The sequence below is a fragment of the Schistocerca nitens genome, chromosome 2, assembly GCF_023898315.1.
Source record: "Schistocerca nitens isolate TAMUIC-IGC-003100 chromosome 2, iqSchNite1.1, whole genome shotgun sequence".
NCBI lineage: Eukaryota > Metazoa > Arthropoda > Insecta > Orthoptera > Acrididae > Schistocerca > Schistocerca nitens.
The window spans coordinates 736,457,444-736,479,607 of record NC_064615.1 but is presented as its reverse complement, the minus strand read 5'-3'; the positions used below and the strand labels follow the sequence as shown (position 1 = coordinate 736,479,607).

Genomic DNA, 22,164 nt, shown 5'->3' with positions numbered 1-22,164 from the left:
AGGCACCTATTTCTATAACTTTTTTAACATTCTTCCAACAACGTTTCCCTATTACTAAATTAGTAAAAAAATTTATATATTACATACATTAAAAATAGTAGTCCAGTGCACTTTGTGTCAAAATTTCAAAGCCTTCGGTCAAAAACCTTTCGTAGCATTGCGATTAGGAACGTTTTCAATTTCTATACAACTACAAAAGTAGATGTTCGTACCTTCAGAATCTCCCATCTCAGAAAATTCTTCATAGATTGATTTGAAATTTGGAGACAACACTGCATTCGAATACTCACTTATCTTATATTCCTACTGGAACGTCATCTGATGTGTATATAATATATATGTAATAAAGTGGAAACGTTATAGAAGCCTGGCCGCGTACAGCTAGTGAAAATACTAGTTATCCTTGTACAGCCATGAGCTGCCTGCTGTGTCAGGACGAAATGGAATTGATGCTGAAGCTTTGATATAATGATCGTAGTGATTTATTTATGGTAGTGTGAAACGTGGAACGACTCGTTTCTGCCGTCTTACCAAATAAAATTACAGATCTTTATTTTCTCACTACCACGCCACTGCTTTACAGAATTTTTACTGTCAGTTTAACTAGGCTGTTACTTCTATACCCAAATTGTTTTAGCATTTCGATGTTTACTTTGCTCGGAGGAAATTCTGTTATCCAACATACTCACTTCTTTACTCCCGTCTGGCCAATCGACCAATATATACAGGTACGTAGTAAACAAATTTCTGTGTTTGCTGCACCATATCATCCATTCGACATAGACAACACATTCACATATTGAAGGCCACACACACACACACACACACACACACACACATTCACACACACAGTCAAGACAAATAGGACTTTAACTAAACAATAACGATTAAAACAATAATAATTAACTGAATAATTCATGGTGTATATGTTAAATTACATCGGTATACAAGTTTAGTAATAATTACATGAGTGTTTATAACGTCGGATTACCGTTTCTTCTGCCTCTGATTTTAAATGAATGTAACGTATTCCTATTATTATCATAAAAGCAACAACCTTTAATGACTACTGTCTAAAGGAAGTGAATTTTATCTAAACTAGTGTTCAAAATTAAAGCAACAAACGCAAATTTTGCAAAGTTGCTTTTATTTTGCCAAAAAATAGTACAAACAAATGATAGTAAAGTAGAAACAATGTAAAAAAATTCGGAACCTAAACAACTGTAACACGCATAACGCTTAAAAAAATGTTCTTCGTTTTTTACAACTTAACGGATTTGCACACACATTCCGACAACTGGTTAATGTGATGGGGTGTGGTCACCTCTGGGAGCACTACAGGCCTGACAATGACGGGGCATAATGTGAATGATGTCATCAGTCTCATATTGAGGCAATAACGCCCATTCACGCCCATTCTTCCTGCAGAGCTGCTCGCAGTCTTGGAGAGTGGTTGGTGGATGGTGACGTCATGGACGTCGTCTCCCTGGTGCAGCGCAGACGCGCTCTATGGGATGCAAACCGGGAGAGAGAGCAGGCCATGTCAGGCGTGCAGTATGTTCCGTTTCCAAGAAAATATTAACCACTCGTTCTCTGTGAGGTCGAAGATCTCGTCACGATACCTGACAGCACTTAGACCTTGCCAATTCATCAGTACAGTTTCATGAAGAGGAGTTCGAGTGGTAAACATAATCCCTGCCCACGCCCACACCATTAGGGATCCTCCTCGATAATCGACTCTTTCCACGGTGTTTGGCTTCGGAAATCGTGCTCCACGTTCCCTCCCGATGCTAATCCATCGAGAATCACTCTCCAGACTAAACCGAGACTCATCTGTGGAAACAACAATGGCCCACTGTTCGACCGTCCAGGTGGCGTGTTGATGACTCCACTGTAGACGTTCCCTTCTATGAAGACGCGTCAGAGGGCGACATACAGTGGGTCTCCGACAATAAAGGCCACTCTGAGGAAGCCTTCTGCACACCGTGTGCCTCAATAAAACACGTCCATTGGATGCTGCGAACTCACATACCAGTTGCGGTGTAGTACTAAGGCGGTAGTGTGCCCTTACAGCCAAATAAAGATCCTCTCTTTTGAAGTCACACGTGGTCGGCCCTGCCCTGGTCTTCGGGATACAGTTTCGGCCTCTATAAACTGTCGCCACGTCCAAGAAACAACAGAACGATTCGCATTAAGCCATTCGGCTACATTAATTTGCGCCACTGCAGAGAGTCTGGCAGTAATTTTCTCTGTTCCACACCGCACCATCTGTGACTGTGAACACAGCGATTGTGGATACCTGGAAAACACTTCCTCGTTTCCTGTTGACCGAAATGTCATCTTCCGTGCAGAGCACGATTGTAGGGACATCTGGTTGACATTTCATTAATTAGACACAGGTCGGAAAAATAGCGGTTTTTTGCTTTAAATTTGGACACCAGTGCAATAACAGTGATCAGTCGCGGATTCCAAGGCGGCTATGCACAGAAAACGGCTGAACTTTTTGTGATATATTCCTAAGATCCAGTTCTCAAACAATCTTTAAAATTTTGACTGGACACTTGTACGCAGAAGTGATATAAATCTGTGATAAATTACGTATTGTCCGCGCTGCAACACTCCATTATAGTTATTAATGTGAAAGTGTTCCATAGTTCACAGTCTCACTTCAGTAAACTGCTTTTCTTTATTGAATTGCTCGCATTGCTCCAAAATGTTTTAATAATTTTATATACTTCCTCAACATGAAGACGACATAAGTTGGTAGTAAGTAAGCGGTGTTATTGTTTCGTGGCTACCGTCAGACATATATCGGTATACATGCGGCAGCATATGTTGCAAAACGCCCCCCAGAAAATCGGATTTTCGGTGATCATGCCTCAGGTTCTATTGGTGATAAAAAGGTAGGTTTAAAAGTGTTTCATACAGCCCTTGAGCCAGGGACGATTTGTCTATCTAGCAGATGGATCGTCTTAGTCTCACTATCCTACAGTACAGCGTCAAAGTATTAATGTTACACACTTCCTCCTGCTTAGGAAAATGGCGCAAATTGGTTGGTTCCTTTCACATTTGATATGGTCTACAGTGGGCTTGACGGTACTTGAGGAGGCACCATTAGTTTATGTGAGGTTCCTTTGAGAACACCAAAAAGGTGTTTTTTACTATATTTTCGTTGTCACTAGTGGACCGAAACCCAGCTGTAGATTCCAAGACGGCTATGCACGGTATATGGCTGAAATTTTTACGATATACACGTAAGATCCCGATCCCGAAGTGCCTTGGAAATTTTCTTGATATATTTACCAGTTTCCAAGATACAGAGGTTCAAAGTTACGCTGCTTATGCACATAAAATAAGCAAGTAAAATGCGATGTAAAGCGAAAACTTAGTGTATAAAATCTTTAAATAAATTGACTGATGATTAGTCCTGAAGGCTGCATCAGTGATATCCCCTGATGTTAACTGATGAATATAACAGTGATGAACGAATAAATGATGCATTTGTGTAAATTTTTCGAGTACAATTCGTCAAAATTATATCACCTGAAGTTTTCAAAAATTGGAAACGTGTTCGATTGGCACCACACCCCAGTCGCGGATTCCAAGGCGGCTATGCACAGAAAACGGCTGAACTTTTTGTGATATATTCCTAAGATCCAGTTCTCAAACAATCTTTAAAATTTTCTTGTTATCTTTATCACTTTCCCAGATACAGAGGTGTAAAGTTACCCTTCATGTGCACGTAAAATATGGACGTAAAAATTAAATAAATTGACTAATGACGAGTACACCTGCGACAGACCCATAATTTAATTTAACTGTCGGGCATGAATGAATGAATGAAGATCCATTTGCATAAATTCATGGACGGTTCCTAAGGAAACCCCCAAAAAAGCGTTCCTCACCATTTTTTCGCCGTCAGCAGTGGACCAATCCGCAGTACCGGATTCCAAGACGACTGCACGCAGAAAATGGTTTTAATTTTTTCGGTGTACTCCTAAGATTCCGGTCTCGAACAGCCTTGAAAATTTTCCAAATATCTTTATCCGTTCCCTAGATACAGAGGTTCAAATTTACCCTACTTCTGCATGTAAATCACGCACGTAAAATCCGATGTGGGGCGAAAATGTAGTTTATTATTCAGAACACCAAAAAAGTGTTTTTTACTCTATTTTCGTTGTCACTAGTGGACCGAACCCCAGCCTCAGTTGTAGAGGACAGAACTAGGAGATTCTGGCTGTGAGACAAGAGGCACTGACAGTTGGAGAGCCACAAAGAGATAGTGACAATGAGTTCAGCCGAATGAGTGATTGAAAATGGGCCATTACGAGTGGATGTGCATGAAAGATTTACAGCGATGGACTAACGGGTGTGAGTGAGTAACAGATAGGGCAACTTGTGAGCTTACGAGGTGAGTTGCATGTTAAAAAGAGCGCAAATATTTTTTTAAAGGGGCTGAGGTGGGTAGAATGAGGCAGCTGGTACCCCAGTTTTCAGTCAGAGCCTTTTAATAAATACAAGCATAATTTTTGTGCTTCGAAGGGAGCATTTTTCCGTTGGTATCTGAGATTCGTCTACTTCTGACAAAAGGCAGTTGACAGTAGTAGGGTGCTGTGCAAGACTCGTTGGAGTGCACTGCTATAGCTGTTCTGAGATGGCTGTCAAATGGCAGCCTGATCTAGTTGCAGTTTAATAATATGCAGTTGTAAACTTACACGGTGAAGATTCTCCACAACAATAGTTCTCTGTGCTTTAAAAGTTTTAAAATAGTCAGAGAAATCTTCAGAATTGATTCAGAAGAAGTATTTTATGAAAATCGGAAATGTTTGTTTTCTAACTATGAGCAATCGCACTATTATTACGTTTGCACATTTAAAGTGCAGATTTTTATACAACTTTCACAAAACACCTACCATGCCCTCACAAATAACTGAACAGTTTTAAATATTAATTTGCATATTGAAGTCAGGGCAATAATTACTTCTGATGATCAATTTTTCTCTCATTTGCTAGTGTCTGTCTAAATCTACACCTTTTACTTTGCTGACAAATAAAACAATACTTGTATCTCCTCTCGCCATTATAATCTTCCTTTACTTCTTTTGGTCATCCGGGCTGAACCCTAGTCCAAATCGATACTAAAAATTCTTCAGACTCGATTTAGCTGCTGTCCACGACTAACCAATTCTTGATCTCTTGTGTTCCTTTCTTCTCTCTTGCGAATACTCACCAGAAAGCTTATATAGCTCCTTCTTCTATCTTCCAGCACGCTTCTTTTCATACCCTTCGATAGTCTTTGAATAATTTATATCGTGCGTGTTCTCACAAAGAAAGGTAAAAGATCATTCAACGCATTTTACCACGAATCTGGTACTATCACCGAGTGAATGTCGCAATCGTTAGCACACTGGACTCGCATTCAGGAGGGCGACAGTTCACATTCATGTCCAGTCATCCACATTTAAGTTATCCATGATTTTCATAATTTGCTAAACGTAAATATCGGGATGGTTCCACTGGAAGGGCTTGGCCGGTTTCCTCCCTCATCCTTTAAACAATCAGATCTTTGCTCCATCTCTAATGATCTCAATATCGACGGGATAATAATAATGGCGTGCAACGAGGGCCTCCCGTCGGGTAGACCGCTCGCCTGGTGCAAGTCTTTCGATTTGACGCCACTTCGGCGACTTGTGCGTCGATGGGGATGAAATTATGATGATTAGGACAACACAACACCCAGTCCCTGAGCGGAGAAAATTTCCAACCCAGCCGGGAATCGAACCCGGGCCCTTAAGATTGACAGTCTGTCGCGCTGACCACTCAGCTACCGGGGGCGGGATGTTAAACCCTAATCTTCCTTCCTCACTTCTTTTTTTTTCATTACTGTCCGTCTGTAAACTTCTGTACCTCGTGAATGAATGTACTGAGAGGTAGTTTATACGGTTAGACAGTTGATAGACCATACTCACTAACATTAATAAGAATGCGCTTGCACCACGGAAGCTTTCACTGTCTCCTCTGATGGGTATCACAATAATAGGGAAACTTTATGCAAGAGACTGAGAGAATGGAAGCATCAGTCTTCCAGAAGTACCACTGCTGTTCTTGCATCACAGTGTACAACAACTTACATTGCAGGCAATATAAGTAATCTGGTACTTTAGCTATACACTGAGTCGAGAAGTAGACAGGACATCGATTCCAGTGGTGTATGTCTCACATCATGTAAATAAGGCAGAAACAGATTATTCTACGACAGAGAAAGAAATGAATAACATACGAGTACTTCTGATGTTATTGATATGGTATGAAATTTAAAGTAATAATCGATTGCATAGCATTAAAATGGCTATTAAGATTGAAGTTTTGGGCACTGAAGCTTGGCGAGTTAGATTCTGAGGCGGTCCATCCATCCAGCAAGAGCTCTGGGAATAAAGGTGGCCTCAGCAGAAAGGCTGGTGTGTAATGAAGAGTAGGTCATAGCGCCACAGAGTGGCAGAAAGTGCAATCAGATAATGAGGACTGTAAGCAATTTGCAATGAGGCCACGGTTAATTGTGCATGACAGAGAATTATTATAGAAAGCAGAATTCGGCTCTCATGCTGTCGTTACGACCATTTTCTGGAAGGATGGATTGAGTTAGTCGCTTGATCATGTGTTAGTGAACTATGAGATTCGTAAAACCGCAGAATGGTATGTAGCTGAACGGTACCAGTGGCAAACTTATAAGCAGGGTATGGAATAACAGGTGAAGAACTGTGTACAGTTTACACGGTGAGTTGAATTGTGCCATAAGCGTATTCCACTACAAATATCACTGGAGGCTAGTGAACCATTTAAAACGACTGTTAAAGACATCCTAGGTCCTTTTGCAAAAACACCAGCAGGGAATCGCTGTCTACAAGCAACAACTGATCACTTTTTACAGTATGTGTAAATAGTGGCTATCCTAATTCATCAGGCCATGGTAAATAATTGGTTGTCGAAATCTGATGTTCCAGAGACATTAATTATGGATCTGGGCACCAATTTCATTTCAAAGTTAATGAAACAACTTTGTCATTTGTTCCTATTAATGAGTTAACTACAAACGCTTTACATTCACAGGTGAAACTGAGAAGAAAACGTCACAGAATAAGGAAAATGTTAAGTCATTATGTAATACTCATCATATACACCATTACCATTCGTAGTCACAGGGTATAATACTACGCTTCGCTAAAGTACGGGTCTATCATCGTACAAGGTAGTATTTGGCTGGGAAATGCTGCCACTATTCAAGATAGTGAAGTGTAGAGTAGGAGTCAATGGGGAGTAGGCACAGAATTCTGTAAGAATATTGCAGGAGGAATGAAAGGAAGCTCAAAAAGTTAAGGCAAGGGCCCTCAAGCGTCAGAGTCGAATGGCCAATGCAAAGTAAAATTAATTGAATATTGCATATGTCAATGGATGATGTTAACAAGCCAAGACGCAAAAGAGAGAGACAAAGAAATTGTTCCCTCATTATCAAGGCCCATATCATGCATCTGAAATGATCTCACCAATGAATGTGAAGCTAAAACTTCCTACTCGTACTATAGCCCACCACATCCGTCGTATTTGTCACGTTTGGGTTGTGCTGAACTCTCACCTTCCATTACTGGTGCTCTTCCCAAAAAAGATAGTAGGTGGTAGGAAGAGAAAGACAACACAGCAGGTAGAGCAGATAGTGCACATTGCCTTATACATTAAAATCCAAGAAGGTAGAGTGATTGATGCTTCACTGCTTCAGGTAACATCAACAGCAGAAATAGCCATCAAGAGCATCGCGTTACTGGTGCTGCTGCAAATCTATAGCTGCAGAAGGGTACATGAAATGTATTCACAGTTGCAAATACGAATAACCATCAGCTGTATAAGGAAATAGCGACAGTGAAATTCTGTGGCAGATCGAGACTCAAGCCCGGATTTCCCGCTTTACGAGAGCAGTCACCTTGCCTGCTTTGGCTATCCATGCACGACTCACAGCCAGACCCTAACTTCCACATTTTGTCGTTACTGGGTCGCAACCTGTAGTCGTATGTTGTTCAGGTACAGAGGGAAACTGAAGGCACCACAGCATCCTACCCAGTTGACAAAGCTCTAATATGGTGTATTAAATAATATCAGGCTCTTCTGGTGTTAAGAATATATTTGAATCCCTATGTAAGGACAAAAACGTGTTAACTGAATCGAAATTTTATGAGATTGCATGCCCAGCTGGACCCATTGGATATCTTGTTGGCCATGTTAGGGCTCTTACGCGCTCTTTCCGATCGTGTAGATGTTAACCATGCTGAGGTACAGGAAACTATACACCACTGACAGATGTACAGCTAACCTCTACCCTGCTACAGCCAAATCAATTTTGGGCTGGTCTGAGTGAGGCATGAGATAAAATGCTAGCTACGCTGCAATTTATTATACCCAAGGAGAAAAAAAAATGTTGTCGTTATAGTACCACATCACATCAGTAGAGGTCAACACTGATCACACCCTCCTCCACATGATAGTATGTTTACCAGCGGTAGGTACTGATGCCAGTTACAAATGTTACGTGAATCACTTGTATCCTCTGAAATGGTGCATTTTAGGGAAATTTTTACGTGTTAGAATGAAGAATATCTACCTAGTTACATCAGATAGGAAAACCCACGTGCTGATGTCACCAGCGATGCCAAAGAGAGCAGATTTTGATATGCCCTGCCGTGATAGTTCAAACTGCCATGGTATCATCAAAGGGCCATGGTAACAGGAATCTCGTTTTTGGACACCATCTTCATCCTGGTCCATGCTTGCATAGCATATGCAAATCAACTGCAAAAACAATTCATTCTCATGAACTTCCAGTCCACTACATGCCAACCAAATGGGTGTTTCCTAAGGTATGAGCACCAAATTCCGTACACTGTGTAACGGAGTGAACAAAGAAGAGAAAGACGGTCAGAGCATAAACTGTAAATAAGGGTGTAAAAAATATAAGCAATACTATGTTATTTTAAGCGATTCACTGATTTAGCTGCAGTGGACCAAATTTTCCGCAGAAGGGAGGAATCCTGTGGCAATACCCCTCAGTCCAGACTTCCCATTCTATGCAGACATGGACAAGAAAACTGCATATGAAATTTTGCACCAGGTCTATAATATTGCTGAATTAGCATAGTACAAGACCCCAGTCTCCGTAGTGTCAAGCTGAATTTCTTCATGCTGTAGTTCAACACTGCTTCGCATCCACAGCAAAGCTGGACAGAGCCGCTATCAATACTCGCTGCTCGGATCATAGCAGTACCATGTCTTCTTCTACCGCTGACGCCGAGACATGCTACATGCCACCTTCAGTCCCATGTGGACCAATAAACTTGTTTTGCTTCTAACCTCATCATGCTTGTCTACAAGACGCTGCTAGACCTGATGATTCGGGAGTTTGAGCCCTTGCCACCAAGTAAGGAGCATCTTTGGGGATTCTTCATTCAATCTCTGGACATCTTCAAGGGGTTCTGGGTTTGGTGTCTGCTCACTAGTGCGGCATGAACCTGACTGACGGCCGGAGCAGTCAGCTGTCCAACACAAACCTGCCGCCTGCTGGTCACCTGATGTCAGCCTCGCGTCCGCATGATCCCAACAGCTGCTGCTGAATAGATGAGGCAACTCTACAACCCGGCGTCCTCGCAATGTCGCTGCCAGGCTCGCCGCTGTGTACTGTTCTGAGTTACCAACCACTGCTTGGAGGTCTACTCACGCCACCGAGTCGCTGTCGTCAACCACTGTACAACTTCTTGTTGAATAAAGAATGTTCTGTTAATTGAGCTCTTCTGGTTCCACGACCACTAGGTAGCTGGTAGTACACAACCCATCGTCATGCAAACACCATCCTGAGACGACCATTCTGACATTAATGGTGTCTGTACAACGACACTACTACAGTAGGCATAAACTTCCGCTTAAACGCAACGTCGTATTCAAAGAATGCTGTTTGTTATGATCATAGCAACATGCTGCACCACGGTCGCCGGATGAAACGCTGATAAAATGTGAAAAGACTCATTTCTGGCGTGTTGTCAAATAAACATAAAGCTCCATTCGGTACCAAGCTACTGCTCTGGTCGGTTTTTACTGTCAGCATAACCAGGCTTTTATCTCTGCACTCAAACTGGTTTAGTATTTCAATGTTTATTCTGCTAAGTGAAATTGCTGTCGTCCAGTGCCGTTACTGCTCTACTCCTGTCCAGCTAATCAGCCAGCTATACATAGTATATAATTTTCTCCTGTTTCTTTTCTTCAGGTGATGAGTGTTGGTAATGCTAGATTACAGTTCGCTCTGTAGATCATTTTAAACGAATCTGTCGCATTCCTATCGTGATCACAAAAGAAACAAACATTAATGATTACTGTCTGAAAAATACATTGTGTACGAGTATTAAGTGAAGTTCATCGAGTAATAATGATCAATGACAAGGATTTTGACTGGATGCGTGTATTCTGAAATGATATAAATCTATCTGCAACCTAAATGACATACTGTCCTTAGGGAAACACTCGAAAAAACTTAATACTTTAAAAGAATGCAGTAGTTCACAGGCTGACTTCCAGAAATTGCTTTTTCTTATTGAGTTAATCCTAGTACTTCACAGTGTTTTAATAATTTTTTGCTGTACTTGCTCGACATAAAAACCACAGACGTTTGTAGTAAGCAAGCGGCGTTATTTTTGTGCGGCTGACGTACTCTTGTGAATCTGACGTTCTTCTACTTGTGGCTGAAGACAGTTGGCCGTAACAAGATTCGTTGGACTGTACTGGCTTAACTGATCTGAGATGGGTGCAAAAAGAGTGGCATAATCCAGTTCCTATTTAATAAAACTTACTTAAAAATTTAAACAACAAAGATTTCACTTCAAACAATAGTTCGATGTAATTTAAACGTTTTTTATAAGTCAGAGAAACTTCATGAGGTATTTTGTGAAAAATACAAATGTTTAGAATATCTTCTCACAACGACCACCACCAATATTATTTTATTTGCTGGTGGGAAGTGCACTTTTATATTTTAAGGACTCCACAAATAATTAAACACTTATAACCACTCCTTTGCATACTACAGTCCACACAGTAGTCATTAAATCAGGTTCGTTAATTCACCACAGCCATTTATGTAACGCAACCCAAATACACCTACCACTTTGCTGAGAAATAAAATTTCACTTTTGGCAGCACTTGCCATTATACTCTTGCTTCCATCGCTCATCCGTTGTAAATAAGAGTACAAATAGCAACTCAGAATTCTTCAAACTCGATTTAGTTGCCGTCCGCCATTAAATAATTCTTGATCTATTGGTAACCTTCTCTTGTCTGGTGCGAATCTTCACCAGCAAGTTAATATTATTCCTTCGTCCGTCTTCCCATGTTGTTTCTTGATTTTCCTGAATAATCTGTATTGAAGCTGTCCCGATAGAAAACCCCGTCAACGCGTTCTACCACTCCATCATTACCGCCTGCAATAACTGTCTTCGTTACACTGACCAGTTCTCCAGAATAGCGTCACTTTATCTCCTGCTGGTAACAGTATATCTTTCCACATACCTATCCACATACTTCAGTGCAAACATATCTTCAAAACTTTTGTGCTTATTCTGTTAGATGAACCGTTCCACACCTAAAGTACTTCTGTCGTTAGTCTACCATCAACTCAATACCAACTGTCTTCCTCTTCATTACAGAACTAAGATATAACTGCAACCTAACGGCCATAAACTCACTTACATATCCTTAATAAGTTAATGTTACATGATGGTACAAAAAAGGAATACATTTGCACATAAAGTTTCATAAAATCGGCTGTTTTAGTTTATATTATATATTTGTATCAATCAGTTCAGTAAATAAAGTATTACATTGTATTGTATGGAAATGGGGACCTAGATACGACGGAGAGGCTGCGTCCCTGCTGTAGCCCTCAGTGGTTCACAACCCCACAACAGGCTACAGCAGTCCACTCACCCCACCGCCGCCCCACACCGAACCTAGAGTTAAATAAAGTATACTAACAATACACAGAAAAACAAAGAAAACCAACAAAACATTTATTACTGTCAAACTGCCACACAGTAATTACATAGGTCGAAAGTCTCACAGTGCAGCCAAATGGTATTGCTCATTCTTATAAAGACGCTAATCAAACATCAGGTAGTGTACTACAATGTAAGAGGCTAGTAATTCATGCAAATTACTTTCCGTACATCAGTAGAATAGTTAATTCTACCTTTCATCTAGCCATTACAAAGTCAGTTTAGTATTCACATATATGATATTCATGGTTGAAAAACTGTATCTCATCAGCTGTCCATTGTAAATTACTATACAATAACTACCATAATACAAATTGCTGGAAATCTGGCGCAATGCTGCCATAATACTTACGTCTATAAAACTACAAAAATTATTCTTATTTTGCTTCTATCCTTCGCAATATTTGATAGAATATGTATTTCCATGACACTCTTAGGATTAACTAATTTTTTTTTATACGACTTAGAAAAATGATGTACTGAAACATTATAATTGTGTAAGCTTTCTGTTGTAACTTCTACTTGCATATCGTATCTTCTCTGGCAGACAGATTTTTTGTCACTTTTTTGCCTTCATAATTCACCACTTTTGTATATAAACATCCATTTGGCTTAAATAATTGAATGTGTGTGTGTGTGTGTGTGTGTGTGTGTGTGTGTGTGTGTGTGAGTGTGGTGCTCTACACTGCCTGCATCTTCAAAGTTCTGTAAAGTTCTGAATCTTGCTAACAATCCGTGAAGTTTGAACTTTGTCAAGCAGTCACAATGCTTTAAAAAAAAGGAGGATTATCGCTGTAAGAAACACAAAACTGACTCAGTCCACATTTTACACTAACATCAATTTCAAATATGAGCAGCTATCTGTAGATAAACTTGTCTTTTCATATACTTGCGTACTTTAAATTTGGTTGTGTTAAATGTCTGTTGCAGGATTTCTACTAAGTTTCTATTATCAACTGGTCTTTCTGATTTCGTAACAATCTGACCACCAATTTCCTTGAAGACATCTATTCTTCCCGCAGGGCCCCAGGAACTTAAAGCATTTTATTTTTTTTGTACATAGTGTATGCACCCATAAAAAGGCCTTTCTTTCTTGCCATACCTTTCACCGAACTGGAATTTCCTCCCCTGTCCTACCTCTTCATCTCACAATAGGACTCGAAACCAACGTCCACATCTTATTTTTCAGCGACTGTATTCCAATCTGTGACTTTCCCTAGAGTTTTGTCTTTTTTTCCTCCACAGCTTGCTCAGATACCTTCGAAGTTATTCCTTTATATCTTGTCCTATCATCTTGCCCCTTCTTTTTTCAGTGTGTTCCAAATGTTCTCCTTGCAGATTCTGCGTTAAACATTCTCGTTTCTTGTCTTATGAAAGCCTAATTTTCAACATCCTTGCGTAGAAGAACATCTCAATCGCCTCGGTTAGCTTCTTTCCCGGTAGATCCACTATCCACGATTCACTTCCATATAATGCTATGGTTAAAACGTTTATTCTCTGAAATTTCTTCCTCAAATTAAGGACGATGTTTGATATCAATAAACGTCTTTGGCTAGGAATATGCTCTTTGCCTATTCTTGTCTGCATTTTTTGTCTTTCTTCCTTCATCCGGCGTGTGTACTTCTGCCACTCCTCATAAATTTCTTAGGATTACTCTCAATCTATACTGTGTGCTCATTGGACTTTTCATTCCATTCAACAGGTCCTTTAATCCTTCCTCATTTTCACTGAGGAATCGTATCATTAATATCCTTTCATTTAGAATTTTGATTCTGCTCCTGAACGATTATTTTGTTTGCATCATTTGCTTCTTCGATGTGTCGACTGAGCAGTAGTGGAGAAAGACTACATCCCTGTCTTACGCGATTGTGTTCTTGGTCTTCCATTCTTGTTTCTCTCTCGTGGTTGTTGTACATATTGTATATTACCCGTCTTTCTGTATAGATTACACCTATTAACCTGAGAATTTCGAACATCTTACACCTTCTTACGTTCTAGAACACTTTTCCAGATCTAGAAATCCTATAACCGTGTTTTGAGTTTTCTTAAGTCTTTGTTTACATAATGAAGCACAACGCCGAAACTGCCTCTTAGTGTCTTTACCTTTCTTAAGGATGAAGTGATTCTCGTGTAACAGATGCTCAACTTTCTTTTCCATTATTCCGTACATTATTCCTTTCGGCAACTTTGGTGCATGAGTTGTAAAGGTGGTTATGCAATAAATTTCGCTCTTACCTATCCTTGCTTTCTTTCGAATTGTACGGGTGATATTTTTCGAACGTCTGAGGGTATGTGACCAATCTCATAGACTGATACCCCAGTGATCCTTGGAATTCTGAAGCATTGTTATCTGTCCCTTTCGCCTTATTTGATCACGAAGCTTCCAAGGCTCTTTTAAACTCTGACTCTGCTGCATCCTCTATGTCTTCCATATCGATGTCCAGTTTTTTTTCTATCGCGTCATCAGACAGTTTCTCCCCCTCGCAGACGTCTTCAGTGTACCATTTCCGTCTATTCGGTCTGTTATCCATGTTCAGCAGTGAAATTTCTCTTGTACTCTTAATGTGGACACTCTTGCTTTTAATTTCACCGAAGGTTGTTTTGTTCACTTGAGGGACGTTCTACACTGCTTTTACTTGTGACACTTATCACCGGTGAGAATGATATACTGATTCGGTTTGCTAAGAACAATCCAACCAAACAGATGGTTTGATAATGCACGAATACCTAATCCCTCGGCGGTGCGCTAACCTACTGAGGACTTCACAGGACCCAAGTGACGCCATATCATGCTATAATTCACTATCTGTAGTCTTCTGTACCTCGTGGACGAATATACTGATAGGTAGTTTACATCGTTAGACATTGCACTACGAAGACTTCCACTGTCTGCCTCTACGACTTTGTGTAAGAGGCTAAGAGAGCGGATCCACCAGTCTCTCAGCAGTATCACCGTAGTTCTTGTATCACAATGTACAACAACTTATAGAATCATTATGGACATTTTTAAAAAAGGAAAGAGATGTAGCCTACAGACATAGTCGAGCGTATTTCCTCGGAGAATTTCTGTCTCACTGCACGGAATGCCACGCGTTACAGCTGCAACCTACATCTTACTTAATATTTACCAAGTGGAAGTCGTCCGTAAACACAAGATCATGATGCAACATCATTTCAGAACAGCTTTGATTATTTTTGCTACATTTGGTTCTTAACAAGTTGATGTAGTTGTATGTGTTGCGACATACACATCACAAGATCATGATGCAACATCATTTCAGAACAGCTTTGATTATTTTTGCTACATTTGGTTCTTAACAAGTTGATGTAGTTGTATGTGTTGCGACATACCATCAGTTACTATTTGCTCCGAATATCATACACATTTCTTTTTAATCTTCAGATACACGTCTTACGTACTGAGCCTGCATGGTATGTGTACCAAACAATTTTCGAGGCCGAAACGTATGCCATAATTTTATAACACACTGATATTGTTGCTACTGATTAACAAATCTCTATCGCTATAAAACGAACCTTAATAAACGGGACGACTCCGTCTATTAAAATCACTTGTGAGACAGCGTTACTCCAGACATCGATAATAAACCGCCGCTCGTGAAGACTGCAGAGGTTTCAAATGATTTACATGTGATGTAACATATATATACAATCAGACATAGTTTTTCCTCTATCGAACACCTCCGGATGCTTCTCTATGTCTGTCAAGAATTGTTTGAGATTCTCATCAAAGTATGCTATGGTTGCTCATCTTCACCTGCCGCGCGTGATTTGGCTCTATATGCTAGCATTTTTTCTCCTTCAAGTTTGAGGCACTAGTAAGTTGCACCTTAACTGTTGACTGGTATGTTTCCGGACAAAATTGGTTTTCATAGAGTCTTATTTTGTGCCATTCCATTATCCCATGAACGCTGTCCGATCATAATCTTCAAAAACTACGAGGGTATTGGCTATTAAAGAGAGTAAATACTTTTTGCTAGTGCACGAAATGAGTGGTAGTGTAACTAGAGAAAGCTGACAATGGAAAACAAGAAGTATTTAAAAGTCGTTAAGATTTGTGTTCGTGACTTCATATGGAGTACAGGTAATGTCAATCTTTGTGTTCTTACTATATATTACGGCATTATATTAGACACATGCACACATTATACACGATTTTTTTACATATTTGCCTGACGATAGCCTAATTGTGCGACCGTTATTGGTTATAAAATAAAGGTTTAAGAAAGTGTGTCGGAGGAATTTCAGAAAATTTTTTATTGGTCATCGCCTACGAAAGTTAACATATGTTCTGCGTCTGTGATCGGTTGAAACTGCTCTTATATTTTACAGATATTGATTGATTATATTTCGATTCTGGGTGATGGCGTGATCTTCCCGCAAAACCATAACCAGTGACAATTAGATTCATATCATCTCTCATTTACAAGGATCAACACCTCATTTACGTACACCGTTTTGACCCAATTGCTTTACACGATCACTAATTCACTGATTAAATGTGTGTAACAGATTCAGATCTAACAAAGTAAAGTAACACTTGTATCCAGAAAGAGTGTCCATCTGCAGTTTTTCAGTAGCGTTTAATCTACCTGTTTATTTAAGAACACAGGGAATTTTCAAGTATTTTGCATTGCTACGATTACTTTTTACGCTACTTCTAGTCATTTAGAAAATTTTGTATAGACACTGTTACGCTATCTTGCAACATGTCTGACACGGTTATGAATCTACGCGCGTGTGGGTGATTTATGCAAGGTTAAGCAAATAAAGCACGTTTCAGCAAAATGATTAAACTCACCAATATCGTAGCTGATGCCAGACAAAAGTATAAAGTTGCCACCAAATAAATGGTTCGAGTGGAGCTCATATCGATCTTGCGTGGTTCCTTAAGATTGCTACTGGTTGTTGACTGAACGTAGGGTGTGTTCGTATTTCCTCACAGATAAGCATTGTTATCAAAAATCACTTATCCGACGACTCTGAGGAACATATTTCAGCCAATATCATACGTTATACAGGTAGAAGTAAGGCAGATAAGATATTTATCGTTTTGAATCAACTGAGCCGCCAATGACACGTTATGATGCAACTTCCAGTATCTTCTATGCTATACTGCCGAGATGTCTATCATTATTTCAACAAGACAATTAGTAGATAAATCACACTCTGTAACGTATTGTATAAGTCGATTTAAATCACAGAAATTACGGCAGTTTCTACGAAACAAAGTGAAATTAAATTAAAGTGAGTATATCTCTCTAGCGTTGTAACCATCGACAAATGCGTTTCAGGTAAAGAATTTATGTTAGAATGGAAAATAAACTCCTGGAAATTGAAATAAGAACACCGTGAATTCATTGTCCCAGGAAGGGGAAACTTTATTGACACATTCCTGGGGTCAGATACATCACATGATCACACTGACAGAACCACAGGCACGTAGACACAGGCAACAGAGCATGCACAATGTCGGCACTAGTACAGTGTATATCCACCTTTCGCAGCAATGCAGGCTGCTATTCTCCCATGGAGACGATCGTAGAGATGCTGGATGTAGTCCTGTGGAACGGCTTGCCATGCCATTTCCACCTGGCGCCTCAGTTGGACCAGCGTTCGTGCTGGACGTGCAGACTGCGTGAGACGACGCTTCATCCAGTCCCAAACATGCTCAATGGGGGACAGATCCGGAGATCTTGCTGGCCAGGGTAGTTGACTTACACCTTCTAGAGCACGTTGGGTGGCACGGGATACATGCGGACGTGCATTGTCCTGTTGGAACAGCAAGTTCCCTTGCCGGTCTAGGAATGGTAGAACGATGGGTTCGATGACGGTTTGGATGTACCGTGCACTATTCAGTGTCCCCTCGACGATCACCAGTGGTGTACGGCCAGTGTAGGAGATCGCTCCCCACACCATGATTCCAGGTGTTGGCCCTGTGTGCCTCGGTCGTATGCAGTCCTGATTGTGGCGCTCACCTGCACGGCGCCAAACACGCATACGACCATCATTGGCACCAAGGCAGAAGCGGCTCTCATCGCTGAAGACGACACGTCTCCATTCGTCCCTCCATTCACGCCTGTCGCGACACCACTGGAGGCGGGCTGCACGATGTTGGGGCGTGAGCGGAAGACGGCCTAACGGTGTGCGGGACCGTAGCCCAGCTTCATGGAGACGGTTGCGAATGGTCCTCGCCGATACCCCAGGAGCAACAGTGTCCCTAATTTGCTGGGAAGTGGTGGTGCGGTCCCCTACGGCACTGCGTAGGATCCTACGGTCTTGGCGTGCATCCGTGCGTCGCTGCGGTCCGGTCCCAGGTCGACGGGCACGTGCACCTTCCGCCGACCACTGGCGACAACATCGATGTACTGTGGAGATCTCACGCCCCACGTGTTGAGCAATTCGGCGGTACGTCCACCCGGCCTCCCGCATGCCCACTATACGCCCTCGCTCAAAGTCCGTCAACTGCACATACAGTTCACGTCCACGCTGTCGCGGCATGCTACCAGTGTTAAAGACTGCGATGGAGCTCCGTATGCCACGGCAAACTGGCTGACACTGACGGCGGCGGTGCACAAATGCTGCGCAGCTAGCGCCATTCGACGGCCAACACCGCGGTTCCTGGTGTGTCCGCTGTGCCGTGCGTGTGATCATTGCTTGTACAGCCCTCTCGCAGTGTCCGGAGCAAGTATGGTGGGTCTCACACACCGGTGTCAATGTGTTCTTTTTTCCATTTCCAGGAGTGTATGTTTGGATGATGCAAAATCCAGATTGACATGCAACAAATAACGTGGATGTTTAGTTTGGTTACGTTGTGTCTGGAGGCGTTAATCATTATGTCCATCTTCCCTGGGATAAAAAATACTGAGCATTATAGTGAGAAATCAAAAATATACTGAAAAATCACATCTTCAGCAGAAACTAGTTTGTAACCTTCAATAAAGCCCATGTAATGCTACCCGAACGTTTTTTGTTTCATTCTTTACACTGTTACACAGCATTGTACTCAAAAGTACTTTTAATAAAGCTGAAACCGACTGCGGAAACAGGCGTTTCTTACATTACTTGTAATTTTGCTATTACTAATGTGCCGAGCTACCTGTCACATGAATTGAGTTACACATATGCGTAGCAACAGAAGGTATGGCGGATAAGTTAATGTTCAAGTAACTTACGTGAATACAGCCATGCGACGTCTACGATAACGCTGATATTTCAACAGGTGCACACCAGGTCATTTCCAAGGCGCAAGTGCGACTAGACATCGCTTCGCAAGAAACTTTAAAACTCATTATGCCGAGTATATGAGGAAAGATAACACACATGGGCACTTTCGCCACAGAGTAATATAACAGCAGCTGAGAGGGCTACTTTGCTTTCACTCACAGTGGATACTGATATTGCTATCTCACCCACGGACAAGGGCAACGCTACAGTTGTGTTGGACAAGCAGGATTACGTTTAAAAGATCAGTTTTTACCATCTTATTCAGTGCTGACTCGACAAAAAGTATTGATAGAAAGGCTAACAATCTCCTGAAGAAAGATTCCTAGTCGTAGGAGACTATCAAGAATCGTAATTATTATTGTGCTGTCCCACCTAGAGTGTGTGATCTACCAAAGATTCACATGGAAAGTGTTCCCGTTATGCTTATCGTCAGTAACATCCGTCCTTCGACATACCGTGTAGCAAGACATCTTGCCAGTCTGTTGAGCTCACTAGCAGGTCGGTCTGTGCATTCTATTAAGAATATGGCGGATTTCTTCAATTGACCAGAGAGACTGCGTTTGAAAGACTGATATTTTAGAAAGTTTTGATGTTGTCTTTCTCTTCAGCGCTCGAATTCCTCTGTTTTATGTGTTATGGTTGCTTGAGGTTAGGGCTGATGTTGAATTAACGAACCTATTCAAGATGTGTTACTTTCACTTATTTTTTATTCAGTACCCAGTACCACGAAAAAACAGATGGAGTTGTTTATGGAAGAGTCTGAGGAATATGCCTAGGAGTAGGGGGCATTCAAATTGTATGTTTTTTCAGATATGTAGACGGTAGTTTTGCTATTTGGCCTCATGGAAGTGAGAATTTAAACGGCTTTTTAGAACATCTGGATTCAGTGCACCCTAATATTCGCTTCACGATGGAAGTGGAAAAGGATGTTTGCCTTTCCTTCCGTGATGTGTTGATCAGGAGAACGGTTGATAGTACTTTGGGACATGCCATTTATAGGAAGCCAAATCACTCTGATTTGTATCTATAGGCTGATAGGTGTTACCATCTGGCTCAATGTGAAGTTGTGACGTATCATATATTCCTTAGAGTGTGAAGGACCGATGTGTTGAACATAACTGTCACACAAGTTTGCAACAACCGAGCAAATCTGCTACTGCGGGACACTGTCTTAGCACCACTCATCCTAACACGGAGAACGGCTGTTCTCAAATAATTCTCCCAACAAAATTCGAAAAAGTCAACGAAAATGAGTAAAATGGCACACCTTTCATTTCTCGACTCTTCTTACTGTCAGACTGTAAAGTACTGAACATTATCATTAGACATGCTAAAACGACGCGTTACCCCAAATAAATAGGCTTGCTAGAGAACTTGAAACTATGAGAACAAAATTAAAAGGACATGGTCAAATATGAAAGATACATCAGGTTATAAGTTGGGTGCTATCCTATTATGCGTTTTCTGTAGGAGAATGAAAGTGATATTAATTTCACAGAGGTGGACAAAGTATTTGATAACTATTGCCTGGTAATATTACTAAGCTAAATGAAAGAGTCGTTGGTATAAGGATGGTACTGAACAGTCATAAGGTAGTGTTTCAATGTAGTTATGTATCATACAGCTACAAGAAGCATTAAGAAGAAATTTGAAGCAATTGTTAAATAAGTGAACAGTATGGACTCACATGGGCATCATGAAATACCAAATAGCTTTATGAGTATCAGAAGAGCATGCAGTTGTGATGTTCAAAACCATCTTTGGACCGTTTCTTTCAGATCATTCAGTTTCCAGAGATATTAAAATATTTCGTTGTAGTACCAGTTTATAAAAAGGAGGAAAGACACACACAGACACAGACACACACACACACACACACACACACACACACACACTCGCTAGAGCACGGGCACATATCATATACATACAAACATACACAAACACATACACACACAAACACACAGCCACAAAGAGAGAGCCAGTGAGAGTGTGTGTGTGTGTGTGTGTGTGTGTGTGTGTGTGTGTGAGAGAGAGAGAGAGAGAGAGAGAGAGAGAGAGAGATAGAGACAGAGACAGAGAAATTTCTGTACCATCAGCGTTTCTGAAGGTTTCTGGAAAAGGCTGATACATCTTAGTACACGTATTTTGATGTCCGCCTCGCCATTTCAGAAAATCATCATGAACAGAAAAGGTAATGTGTTTTTTTTGTTTTTGGGGAACTTACTGCATTAACTGAAAAGCTGAGTGTGATAGATATTGTCTTTGATTTAACAGAACATTTGATTCTGTGAAACGGGGCTACACTTTTAAGTAAGTTACTAAATTAAAGAACATACCCTAGAATAGTTTGTTCCGTATCTAGCGCCGCGCGGTCTTAGACGCCTTGGAAATAGAGTGGTTGGTAAGATCAGCGGGTGGAATGCAGAGAACAAACTATCATTTAGCTGCAACAAAATGATGTCTATAGATTTTAATACAGAATTCCCTTACAAAGTAAATTTTATTGCCACTAGGTAATCAAATAATCAATCAGTCGAAACGGAGTGATGCTGCCTTCACTGACACTGAAACACGAAAGCTTGTTTACATTGCTCAGCTGCATATGTTTGGCATTTTGCAGCTTTTTACATTAAATGTGAATATTTTTAGCGAAAGAGAGAAGTCAGAACGATCTCCAGAATAGTTCACAAACTTCATTTGGTCCTTTGCTCAAGAGACTCGGAATTTTGACGCTGCCCCTCCTATGTATATGCCTCCTCTTGGAAATTCTCGTTACCAAAATTAAATCATTCAGCAGGATCGCAGTATCCACTAAGTGAACACTGCTCTTAAAAAA

General features: G+C 40.8%; 1 protein-coding gene across 1 annotated transcript in view; it reads right to left on the bottom strand.

Moving 5' to 3' along the window:
• Window positions 1–17,058, bottom strand: part of LOC126234597 (esterase FE4-like) — an 89,314-nt gene extending 72,256 nt beyond the window's left edge. Inside the window, exon 1 of the mRNA XM_049943313.1 lies at window positions 16,903–17,058. Within this exon, the coding sequence (XP_049799270.1) occupies window positions 16,903–16,971 (69 nt within the window). The 5' untranslated portion in view covers window positions 16,972–17,058. The remainder of the gene's footprint in view (window positions 1–16,902) is intronic.
• Between the last annotated feature and the right edge of the window lie 5,106 nt (window positions 17,059–22,164).